This window comes from Octopus sinensis, linkage group LG20 (genome assembly GCF_006345805.1).
Source record: "Octopus sinensis linkage group LG20, ASM634580v1, whole genome shotgun sequence".
Classification (NCBI taxonomy): Eukaryota; Metazoa; Mollusca; class Cephalopoda; order Octopoda; family Octopodidae; genus Octopus; species Octopus sinensis.
The window spans coordinates 23,298,651-23,312,687 of record NC_043016.1 but is presented as its reverse complement, the minus strand read 5'-3'; the positions used below and the strand labels follow the sequence as shown (position 1 = coordinate 23,312,687).

At 37.7% G+C, this 14,037-nt stretch overlaps 1 protein-coding gene across 1 annotated transcript in view; it reads right to left on the bottom strand.

Moving 5' to 3' along the window:
• Positions 1-13,442, bottom strand: part of LOC115222494 (dynein assembly factor 6, axonemal) — a 62,264-nt gene extending 48,822 nt beyond the window's left edge. Inside the window, exon 1 of the mRNA XM_036511617.1 lies at positions 13,233-13,442. Within this exon, the coding sequence (XP_036367510.1) occupies positions 13,233-13,442 (210 nt within the window). The remainder of the gene's footprint in view (positions 1-13,232) is intronic.
• Between the last annotated feature and the right edge of the window lie 595 nt (positions 13,443-14,037).

Here is a 14,037-nt window from a genome sequence, read left to right as displayed (position 1 = left end):
GGAAGGAAGGAAGAAAGAAAGAAAGAAAGAAAGAAAGAAAGAAAGAAAGAAAGAAAGAAAGAAAGAAAGAAAGAAAGAAAGAAAGAAAGAAAGAAAGAAAGAAAGAAAGAAAGAAAGAAAGAAAGAAAGAAATTGTATGCATGTGGATTAATGATGGATTCTCTCGTCTCGAACAACAAATGAGGGATCATTAAAATAAAGCGGTAATCACGTGTCTCTTGGGGCCTTGCAAACCTTTTAGCAAATGGAACAAGCTGAGGACTCAGTATGCTTAAATGCTTGTGGATCATTTACTATGTGTTTTCTTGATTTGACAGCACGGCCTGCTTTGCTTCATGCCACAATACCACGACAAGTAAGGTTTCCATTTAGAGGAGCAGCGTGTTGCCAGCAGGCCTTCCAATTTAATGCATGATATATGGATTTAACTAATCCATTGGTACTTACCAAATAAATTATTATTCCATGATGTTGGCTGCCCAGAGATCATAATCTTATGAATATTAACTGGTGAAATAAATATGTAGGTGCAGTTATCTTCCCTAACAGCAGCTGCCTAAATTAGCTGGCGATGGGATGGTATCATATGGTGTGGATGTGCTGAACTCCGAGCAATCTCGAAAGCTCACGGAACAGACAAGCTTCAAATTGGCATCCATGGTCAGTGGTAATTCTAGAGGGTGCTCTGAAGCAAGATATCCACCTGGAGATGAGTGCTCTGGTCATGGAAATGTCCACAAGAGAGATGGCTTCAGGCCATCTGGAGAAGCAATTGAAGCAGGTCAATATATAAGTAGATCTGCAACTGACCGGCCAAGGACCAACCAGGTCAATGTGTATTTGACAGAACTTGGTGTCCAGTGGCTGGAAGTGTCCAAGGGATGCTTACATGTGATGATGCACCTTGGAACACTGACATGGTAGATAGATAGGCATGTGACCAAGCAGTAATAGACTGACACCAGAAAAAGTGGGCCAAGATAAGCATTGTGTGGCCACAATGCCAGGGTGTGACAGTGAATGCAGTGCTTCAAAAACAGTACAACGGTGATATTCAGGAACGAGGGGTTACCATTTTAGATGGTGCCGTTCTCACTGTGAAGCCATCTAATGGTGACTCTGTTCAGAAGGCTGTAATAAGTCATTTGATAAAGAAACATGGTACAATGAATTCATAGAACGAAACTGTAACTTTATATACCTTTACACATGGTCTCAAATATATACAAGTTGAATGATAGTGGAAAGAGTTCATGAATGAAGGGCCATGTTCATCTTCTGTGTACATAGAGAATCAGTGTAACACACACACACACATACAGTATAAGCAAGATTTAATGCACACACATGCATACATACAAACATTCATACATACTAATATAGACACACACATACATACAAACATACATACATTTATGCATGCATACATACATTCATACATGAATACATACATATGTACATACATGCATGCATGCGTGTGTGCATGCGTACGTACATGCATGCATGTGTACGTACGTACATACATACATGCATGCATGCATGCGTGCGTGCATACATACGTATATACATACATACATACATACATACATACATACATACATACATACATACATACATACATACATACGTACATGTATGTATGCATACATAAGTAACCCAAGTATGGCTCTGTGGTTAAGAGGTTTGTTTCTGAAATCAAATTCTGTCTGTAGATTCTATTTAATTTTGGAAGTGAAGAGACCAGTCTCAGAACCATAAAAAAAATGGTCCAGTTAATCCTTTGATGATAAACCACACCATACTGAAACTCCTGGTAAATTCTCAGGTCTGCAGTTTTTGGTGGTTAATTGAGCCATTTAATTTCAACGTATCCTCATCACTCCATAGAACCTCTATTGGAATGTGTGCTGCTTCTGCACATCTTGTCAAGCACCCCTCACAAAAACCTTACCCATTAGTCTGGATCATCTTCATTGAGAGTATGGACTATTCTTGGAATGTAACTATTCCAACGATGGTGCTTCAAATTGTGATGGACGCTTAATTTTGAAATTCTTATTTCACTTGGGCTTGCTGCAACAATTTGTCATGCCAAGAATTCAATACTTTGAAGATGTGGAGTTTTGTTTCCAGTAAGATTGAACACGTCCACACTACTAGAGTAATGTAAGGGTCCAACCTTGATGAGATTTTCCCAAACAGTTGGTTTAGACAAGGAGGTTCAGTAGACTGTCTCTTGCATTCACCAGATTTCAGTCTACAAGATTTTCTTTTGTAGCGATACTTAAAGGATAAAGTTTACAGCACAAAATTGGAGCAGTCAGTGAAATGAGGCCAACTATTGAATGAGAATGTGTATTAATACCAAAAAAAGAAATGTTTTTTTGATGTTAGCAATTACATTGCTTCAAGTTAGCAGCAGTACCTGGACCAGAACAGTCATCAGTTTGAAAAAAAATAAATGTCCGTAAAATAATTCATTTCTGTCTGTCTGCTAGTTTGTTTTTGTGTACGCATGTGTGTGTGTGCGCATGTGTGTGTGTGTGTGTGTGTGTGTGTGTCAAAAACATTGAAAAATTTTAACTGTATCATCTTTTTATCATATCAATTTTTCGATTTTTCTATCTATTTTTATATGTGTATATGTGTGTGTGTGTAAATATATATATATATGCGTGTGTGTGTATATATATATATATATATATGTGTGTGTGTGTGTGTGTATATATATATATTTCAATATATATATATATATACATATATATATTTATTTTATAGAAGGAGCTTCTACAGGACTAGAACTGTTTCATTCAAAAGAAATCATCTTTTGAATGAAACAGTTCTAGTCCTGTAGAAGCTCCTTCTATAAAATAAATTAATTTACTCTGCTATGTATTGAGTACCTTATTTACTGTGGTTAACCCCGACTCAACCCGGGACCTACATATACATATATATATATATATATATATATATATACATACATATACACACACACACACACACAAACATACATGCACAAATGCGTATATTAGCTAAAAAAACCTAACTTAATTGTATTGTGTTGATATGATTCACTCACTGACGGGGGGGTATTGTATCCCACCCAGTTTAACAAGTTTCAGTTGCTGTTGCTCATGTTGTTGTTGTTGATGTTGGCAAGTTTGTTGTTATTGTTGGATTTACCAACCAAAGCATAAAACATACATTAAAATATTTAGCATTTCAAGCATAACACTCAATATGCATCGTTCAACAACTGACAGATTAAATGACGGGAGGAATGTCACACTTGGTGCCTCAACATAGAAGAAATGAGGGTGTCTATATTGTTAGTTGTCTCGACCTGCAAGAAATAACAGCCACCTGTCTGTCAAGTGAAGCTTTACTGTCTTACACAGAAAAAAAAAGGATACGCTGGATAAAGCAGCCCTGGGTTCCCAACAAGCAAGTAAAGGATGGGGTGGTCATGAATGGAATGCATTTCATAATAGATCTTCTTGATCAAGGAATAAATAACAGCAATGTAAAAAAGGAACAATCAAAGGGAGGCAATGCACTGCGGTGACTCGACTTTACTCACATAACAATTCCCCATCCTCTCTGCTATCTTTACAGCAGACAGTGTGAGGCAGTGATGGTTGTCTAATATAACAGCCAAATTTTTCCTCAACAAACAACCCATTGTCTTTAAAATAGTGACAAATACACTTTGAACAGGAGACGAAACTTCTATATAATCAACTGTTCTTTATTCAAAGTAACAGTGAAATTTCCCCTTCACAATGCCCCTTTTATAATCTTTAACAAAGGGACTACATAATCGATGATGGAGCTTATGCGTAGTAATTTTACCTCCTCAATGTAACACCCATAACTACATCTTCTTATATACATATATATATATATAAATATATATATACATATATATATATATATAATATATATATATATATATATATATATTATATATATATTATATATATATAGGTGTAGGAGTGGCTGTGTGGTAAGTAGCTTGTTTACCAACCGCATGGTTCCTTGTTCAGTCCCACTGCGTGGCACCTTGGGCAAGTGTCTTCTACTATAGCCTCGGGCTGACCAAAGCCTTGTGAGTGGATTTGGTAGACGGAAATTGAAAGAAGCCCGTCATACATATGTATATATATGTATGTGTATGTGTATATGTTTGTGTGTCTGTGTTTGTCCCCCTAGCATTGCTTGACAACCGATGCTGGTGTGTTTACGTCCCCGTAACTTAGCGGTTCGGCAAAAGGGACCGATAGAATAAGTACTGGGCTTACAAAAGAATAAGTCCCGGGGTCGAGTTGCTCGACTAAAAGGTGGTGCTCCAACATGGCCGCAGTCAAATGACTGAAACAAGTAAAAGAGTAAAAGAGTAAAAGAATATATATATATATATATATATGAGAGCTTATATGCCCCATTATTAGACTATTTTCCTTAGTCATTGCATGGTGATCGCCATAAGCTTTAGGCTTATATAAAAATACCATCATTATTATTTACAGGATTGTAAATTCAGCGCCGTATAAAAAAACATTTGTACTGAAAGCATATATATATATATATGTTATGAGAGGTAATGGTGTCAATAAGACCCAAAGGTGTCAAGTAATGCTGAGTAAGTGCTATGTAGACAGACTGTAGTTAAGCTCCAGGTTCGATGATTATGCGAATGAGGAGTCCAACGTAGGTCAGCATGTGTATATGTAAAAAAATTAACAGAATGAGATAAAAATCCAAGGGTGTTAAAAATTACAGAACATTTATAAATAGGTCTTACGGCTGTTTCCAGGATATTTTATATATCCGGGATATTTTATATAATTCTAGAATAACTGTTGCTTAACCATTTTCTCACACCGTCTCCAATGAAGGGATATATAAAATATCCTGAAACAGCTGTAAGACTTAATTATAAATGTTCTGAAATCTTTCACAGCCTTGGATTTTTATCTCATTCTGAAAATTTTATATATATATATATACATATATATTATATATATATATATATATATATAATATATATATATATATATATATATATTATATGTAGAAAAATACAAACTGGGACAAGAATGTAAAACATTTAGAAGACGATACAGAAAACATGGACGGGACATTCGAAGCCTTCAATCTTCAGTCAAGAACCGAATCATACTTGCAATTTCGGCTGGTTAATCTTGAGATCGCTCCAATCCAGCCAGCCCCAAAGGAAAAACTAAGCTACGAGCATTAAATATCTTGGAAAAAGGATCGAATGTATACGGACGATGCCACGCGAATATAAATACAAAAAACAATAATAGTAATAACAGGACAAAAACAGCGGGTGTCTTATGACTATAGACAGTACAACTTAGTTTAGCTGGCGTATTTGGAAAAAAATGCCTTTTTCGGCAGACGAAGACAACGATGTTCTCGTGGTGCTGGTTAGAAGCCGAAAGGCTGGTTGACCAGCGGTCACATGAGAGGAGAAGAGAGAGGAAAAAAACGGGGGCAAAGGAATCAAAGAGAGAGAGAAAGAGAGAGAGAAAAAGAGGGACGAAGACACCAAAGGGGGGAGAAGAGAGAGAAAGAAGGAATTAAAGAGGGGAGAAGAAAGAGAGCGTGCCAAGGATTGGCTTGGCGACAGAATCAGTGAGGTGCAAAGTGAGAAAGACAGAGAAATGTGAGAGAGTGGGGGAAGAGGAGACCAAAGAATCAGAGGCAAGAAAAAAGAAAAGGAGGAGAAGTAGAGAGAGAGAGAGAGAGAGAGAGAGAAAGAGACAGATCAAAGTAGAGTGCAAAGTGTGAAAGGCAGAGAAATGTAGGAGAGAGAGACAGTGTTATAGAGTCATACCAAATTTAAAGGAATATGTACTTACATACAAGGCCAAAGAGGGTATGGACGCCGCTATATATATTATATGTAGAAAAATACAAACTGGGACAAGAACATAAAACATTTAGAAGACGATACAGAAAACACAGACGGGACATTCGAAGCCTTCAATCTTCAGTCAAGAACTGGATCCAACCCTTTAGAGTTGGAATTTTTGAAAAGTAAAAATTTTGCATTATGTAGCTTGTTATTCTCTTTAAGTGAACATTTTTCTGGTTGAAATACACCGAAAAATTGTGACACAGAAGTTTAAAAATATATATATATATATATATATATAATATATATATATATACACACACACACACATATATATTTTTTGAGACCCCCTTCAGTCATGACTGACCATAGGATTGCACCTAAAAAGTTACCCTCCCAGGCACAAGTCCGGGCAAGGTTGTTTATGGAAGACCAGCAGTCACCCATGCATACCGGCCTCTCCTCTCCATACCACCAAGGGAAAGGCAAAGGCCATTACAGCTTGGTACCTGTAACGTTGCAACTCATTTCTACAGCTGAGTGAACTGGAGCAATGTGAAATAAAGTGTCTTGCTCAAGAACACAACACGCAGCCTGGTCTGGGATTCAAACTCACAACCTCACAATCGTAAGTTCAACATTCTAACCACTGAGCCATTTGCCTTCACGTATGTATGTATGTATGTATGTATGTATGTATGTATGTATGTATGTATGTATGTATGTATGTATGTATGTATGCATGCCTGCATGTGTGTGTGTGTGTATATATATATATATATATATATATATATATGTATGTATGTATGTATGTATGTATGTATATGCACATACAGGCATTGCTCAAGATTTCTCTGTTGAAATTTCATACACCTCAGTCTTTCAAAATCTCGGGACGTGCAAATCTAAAATGTATAAATTTTGAGGATTGCCTGATGTGAAAACATTTTCATTCCCCACACTTATAAGTTGCACTATGTAAACAGACAAAATACATTGCTGACTTTAAGCTAGAAGTTAGGGGGAAGACATTCTATTCAAGAGTCTATTGTACTCAAATGGATACAGTATATCTATTTTTTTCCTTTCTTCGTATTTAATTAATTCTAATATTTTTATGTTCACCACATCGAATACATTATCACTCACTTGACTAGTATTTGCACAGTACATTAGTACTTTTATTTACACCCCATTACGTTCTGTGTTCAAATGCCACCAAAATCTGTTTACTTTTCACATTTTTTTTGGAGTCAATTAACAACAACAATAGCAACATCAACATCATCATCATCACCACCACCACCATCATCACCATCACCACCATCACCACGACCACTGCCACTGCCACTGCCACCACCACCACCCATCTTTCAATATCTATGTTGACACGGGTTGGATGACTTGACAGGAGTCAATGGGCCAAAGGACTGCATCATACCCCAGTTTCCACTTTAGCATGGATTCTATGGCCGAATACCCTTCCTAATGCCAATCACTTTACAGTGTACACTGGGTACTTTTGACATAGCACCAGCACCAGTAATGTTGCTGTGCAACTTGCAAGACCACAAACCCCAAGGGGATGGATTTATACCCGAATTGAGATAATAGTATGAGAGAAGGGAGCCAGTCAATAAATGAAATATCTTTCTATCTAGGGTGGGTAAAATTCCCAAGATCCATGGACAAGTCTCTCCAGTGGTCTTTGTCCCCCATCATTGCTGCCATGTCCTGTGTCTCCCAGAGACTAGTGTCTATCCTTAGGACATCAACATGTCATCCTCGGTCTCCCTCTTCAAGTGTGTTTGTGTATTCAATAATATTAATATACAAGCAGTATAGCCCAGTGTTGCTCGGGCTTGTTTTCTTTTCAACCCTTTAGAATTGGAATATTTGAAAAGTAAAAATTTTGCATTATGTAGCTTGTTATTCTCTTTAAGTGAACATTTTTCTGGTTGAAATACACCGAAAAATGGTGACACAGCAGTAAAAAAATCATTAAAAAATAGGGATTTTCATAGAAAAAAAGTACCTTTTTGATGTAAATAATTTTTGGTGTTAACATGGTCCAAGCCTTCTACTCTCAATTTTGGTTAACTTGTCCCACAGGGTCTCAGAGGAGATAGTGCTAGTTGAAGGCTACCAAACCTATTTCTTTACTACCCACAAGGGGATAAACACAGAGAGGAAAACAAGGAGAGACAAACAGATTAAGTCGATTATATCGACCCCAGTGCATAACTGGTACTTATTTAATCGACCCCAAAAGGATGAAAGGCAAAGTCGACCTCGGCGGAAATTGAACTCAGAACGTAACGGCAGACGAAATACGGCTACGCATTTCGCCCGGCGTGCTAACATTTCTGCCAGCTCACCACCTTAAACCTGCCACACACAGACAACTTCAGCTTTATATATATAGAGATTAGTCATATACTGAAAACCAATTCAGTCGGCAACATCCTTTTCCCTATAAATTTGTTGTATTGTGATATTGCACAATAAGCACAACTGTTTCTTGTTTCCGACTTACAAGGTTTTAACCTCAGGTTTTCATTTTCAATCAAGATGTTCAGTCATAAATTACTTTGCACTGTTGAACAATAAACATGGCTGCTAACACATCGGTGCTTAAACCTTTTGATACCAACTCACCTGAAACCATTGCCTTTGGCTTTATGTTACAACCTTCTTATTTTATAGTGATCTAAATTAAAATTTCCCATCAAAATTTCATGCTAATTTATCTTCCAAACAAAGCTATTTTACAAAATATTGTTCATGCTTTTCAAAATTAGTTGAAGCAATGATAGTGGGTATTATTGTCGACAGCGATTTGCATTGGACAAAACACATTGCTAAAATTGCCAAGAAGGCTGAAGGTGTCTTGGCATCACTTACCAAGTCCTTTGTGAGCCGCTCTCCGGCTATCTATCTGAGGCTTCATATAGCTATGGTGCAGCCTCACCTGGAATTTGTATCACCAGTCTAGAACCCCTATCTTGCCCAGGATATTAATCGTCTGGAAACCGTTCAGCGATGAGCAACCAAGAGAATACCCTCCATCAGGCATTTGCCATATTCTGAATGCCTTACTTCCCTGGGCATGGATACATTAAAACTCTGAAGTCTGGCAGCTGACTTGGCAGACACCCATAAAATTATTAACCATCTTACTAACAATAACTCTGAGCACCTTTTCAAACTCCACCTGTCTAACACCCGTGGACATGTTTACAAAGTCAGAAAACAGCACAGCTCCCATGACTTTCGGAAACATTCTTTTCATGCTAAGTGTTGCTGAAGCATGGAACAAACTGCCAGCATCTGTTATTAGTTGTCGGAGCACTGCATCCTTCAAAAGTTCCATGCTTCCTGAGATTCGCCAACACTACACCTGATTTTCTCCCCTCTATACACACACAAGCATGTATCTGACTCATACACTGTTCACTTTCCTGCATATGATTTATATGCACTTTTGACAAGTTGTGGTGCACCTGAGCACTGTATATAATAATTTCATTATTATTATTATTATTATTTTATATATTTCAATGGAAACACGATAACACAAGGGTTAAAGTGATCTAAATTAAAACTTTCTCATAGTGATTTATGTTCTCAAAACCAGCTTGATTATGACCAAGTTGTTGCTAAATTCTTTAGCATTTTCAAAGTTAACTAAAACAAAGGCAGTAGATTTCAAGAGAAATATGGTAACAAAGGGGTTAACCATCCCAGAGCATGGTGCATGTTTCATTCTGGATTTTATATGTGTGTGTGTTATATACATACATACATACATACATACATACATATATATATATATATATATATATATATATTATATATATATATATATATATATATATATATATATATATATATATATATATAAATATATATATGAATCTGTGTTTATTCAGTTATTTTTATTTTGGTGAATAATAGCATTTTAGCTAAGGGATTTCATTGCTCTAATTTCTGGTTCAATGCATTTTCTGTAAAACTGACAAGGGAGTGTCTGCATAATTCAGGTAGAATAAATAATACACAAGGTATTTTTTTTATTATTTGAAAACACAGGTTTATCAGTTAGCACATCGATGAAACACAAACACATACACATACATACATACATACATATATGTGCACTTATACACCCACACACACACAAACATGCATATATACACACATATAAGTGCATGCACGCTCATACACACATGCACAAACACATACACACACACAGTATGGGCTTCTGCACAGTTTCCCCTCACAAGGTTATCAACTTGCGACTATAATAGAAGACAATTACCCAAGGCCCCACACAGTGGGTCTGAGCATAGATGAGCACATGATTCTTATTTATTTATTGCCCACAAGGGGCTAAACATAGAGGAGACAAACAAGGACAGACAAACGGATTAAGTCGATTACATCTACCCCAGAGCGCAACTGGTACTTAATTTATTGACCCTGAAAGGATGAAAGGCAAAGTCGACCTCAGCGGAATTTGAACTCAGAACGTAGCGGCAGATGAAATACTACTAAGCATTTCGCCCAGCGTGCTAACGTTTCTGCCAGCTTGCCACCTTAGATGACACATGATTGCAAAGTAAAAACTCTTAAGCATACAATCATAATGTTTATTTCATTTAGTATATCTCCTGGTAACATTCATTACGTCCAGTTTCAGAACTACGATAAATGTTACAAACATGTTTAAGCTATCTTTCAATCTATCCCACATTTGTGTCATCGCCATCATCATTGTTACCACCACCACCACTACCAACACCAACGCTGTCATCATCACCATCATCATCATTTTAATGTCCTCTGTCCCATGTATGCCTGGATCAGACAGAATTCACTGAGGCAGGTTTTCTACAACCAAATATTTTTCGTGTTGCGTGTTTCCAGGCAAAGAAATATTCCCCTAAGACTGGACATGCTTGCAGAGAAGATCATAAACAAATGACACCACTTGCATGACAGTGGTCCTCGTTTACAACTACAATGTTACGAGGGGCGTTCAATAAGTAATGCCCCTGACCCACTTGCAGTTGTTTGATCTAGCTGAAATTTTGCATGTGCACTTATTTATACCTCTATAGATTAAGTGGCGAATTACAGCTCTGAATTAATTGTGGTTTCTGATTTACAGGTGTTTGAACTGAGTCAAGTGTGAAATGGAGCCTTCTACAAAAACGGTCTCCACAGCTGTATCAAACGATGGGAGAAATGCATAACTCTGGGTAGTTCCTATGTAGGAAAAGACTAATAACTGTGCCAAGTGTCGTTGCTCTACTGCTATTGGAAGTGGGTCAGGAGCATTACTTATTGAACGCCCCTCGTATGTCAGGATTAGGAGACACACATACACACACACACACAGATATACAATATAAAACAATACTTGACCACGTGTGTCTTTGGCAATCCGAATAAAGTTACATGAACTTGGCTGTGATCTCTTACTCCAACCACTATATTCTCCTGATATTGTGCCATCTGACTACAACTTGTTTTTGTCTCTACAGAACTCATTGCAAGGAAAAACATTCAATGATGTAGATGGAGTCAAAATGCATCTAGATTACTTTTTTTCTTTAAAACAAGTCAAATTTCATGCTGATGGAATATTTAAACTGTCTGACAGATGGGCAAATGTCATTGATAATAATGGAAATTATTTCATTGAATAAAATTTATTGAAAGGTCAATTATTTATATCCTATTTTGCATATGAAAAACACTCAGAGCTTTCCAGACAACCTAATATATATGACAGGCTTCTTTCAGTTTCCTTCTACCAAATCCATTCACAAAGCTTCGGTTGGCCCAAGGCTATAGCAGAAGACACTTGTCCTAGGCGCCATGCAGTGGACTGAACCCAGAACCGTGTGGTTGGGAAGCAACCACAGAGCCTGTGTCTATACATACACACACTCACACACACACACACACACACACACATACAGGTGTATATATAAAAATAGATTTGGATGCTTAATTTTTGAAATTCTTATTTCACTTGGTCTTGTTGCAACAATTGAGACTTTGAAGATGTGGAGTTTTATTTCCAGCAAGACTGAACACTCCCACACTAAAAATAGCAGCCAAATGCTCTTTCTAATGTCAACCAATTCACAGAGTATACTGGGTGCTTTTGGTGGTAAAAAAGCACTAGTAAGATTGCCATGTAATTCACATGACCAAAGAGCTCCCTTGACAGAGAAGTACAGTAGACAAGGAGTTGACTTCATGTGAGATATTAAAAGGTTAAAGAATGATTGGAGGGAAAGGAAGAGATTTGTTGTAGTGGAGAAGATGCAAATTATCCTATATTACTTGTGGGTGAGTGGAAGTAAATCAGGTGGAGCTGAAAATAGAAACAAAAGATGGCAGTGACAAAGTGTCAGAGCATACACTTAAAGTACAAGAAGAAGAATAGAAGATAACATGAAGGCAAAATGATAGCCACTAACTTCTGTCATATGAGTTTAGTTTCAGTTTGGGTTTTTTGGCTCTAAAACCCCTAAAAACAGACATAGAGAACTGAAATTTTCATGTAGCTTAGACATAGAGCTTTCCAAAAAGATACAGTATGCCAAGATCAGATGATGATCAAGGTGTACGCAAATAGGCGCAGGAGTGGCTGTGTGGTAAGTAGCTTGCTAACCAACCTCATGGTTCCGGGTTCAGTCCCACTGCATGGCATCTTGGGCAAGTGTCTTCTGCTATAGCCCAGGGCCGACCAATGCCTTGTGAGTGGATTTGGTAGACGGAAACTGAAAGAAGCCTGTCGTATATATGTGTATATATATATATATATATATGTGTGTGTTTGTGTGTCTGTGTTTGTCCCCCTAGCATTGCTTGACAACCGATGCTGGTGTGTTTACGTCCCCGTCACTTAGCAGTTCGACAAAAGAGACCGATAGAATAAGTACTGGGCTTACAAAGAATAAGTCCCGGGGTCGATTTGCTCGACTAAAGGCGGTGCTCCAGCATGGCCACAGTCAAATGACTGAAACAAGTAAAAGAGTAAATATTGAAATGAACAAATGAAATTAAACATTAGCTTTTTGGTCAATATACACCTTATTTACTGTACAAAAAGTATTAAATGAATCAAAAAGGTATAGTATAGTATAGGTATCATGCCAAGATCTGCTGATGATTAAGGTGTACTAATCTAGCTGAGCATTCTCCATCACCTTGATATGATGCTGGTTGCCTTTCATAAACACCAGCCTCTCAGAGTTATCATCTGCAGCACTGGCTGGGATTGCAGTGTTATACTTGGTAAACAGGTCAATCAAGACCTGCTCACCCAAAAAAAGGCAACTTCAGTCAGGACCGCCTTCAAGATGGCCTCTAGCCAGGTCTTCACCAAATTCTGCACCTTGGATTTCAGTGACCTGTGGCTTCTGCTCTCCCAGAACCGAGTGATGTTCCTGAAGAAATCATCTTCATCTTTATTGCTGGTGGTGCTGCTCTCCTCATTGGTCTCCATTATAGCTATCTCTACAATGGTCTCCATGGTGTTCATTACTCTGCTAACCTAGCTGTTATTATTCTGCTCCAGCCAGAACAGGTGAAACTTGAGGGGGAAGGTAATGGCCAGCTGGTACTCCAGGTCTTCTAGGAAGAACCCAAACCATTTTGTGATGCCTGCCAGTATCATGTCTACAGGAGATGTTTGAACTTGGCTTCCTTCAACTTCATGACAGTAGATAAGCCTGGTACTCCCCCTGGATTTTATCCAAGGTCTTGACAACATTAGACATCACCTTTGATTTCACTTGCCTCAATAGGTCTTTGCAAGCAAGGTTTATTGTCCAATGAATGAGGGATACTCATAAGTGGGCTGGTTACACCCCACACTCTGATGTGCTTTTAACGTTCCACTGGCACTAGTGCCAATCAGGTGGTACTGTCATCAGCCTTCATCCTCCAGCTGAATAAAAATGCCTTCACCTTCCATAAGAATAAGCAATAACTTGATATGCTGATAACTGCTGTTGCTGACACTGTAAGTTTGTCTGTAATGTGATAACGTCATAAGTGAACACAACTCAAAACTACAGAATTACACAAAGCTCCTCAGCTAGCTGCTACTGTGTTGACCAATCACA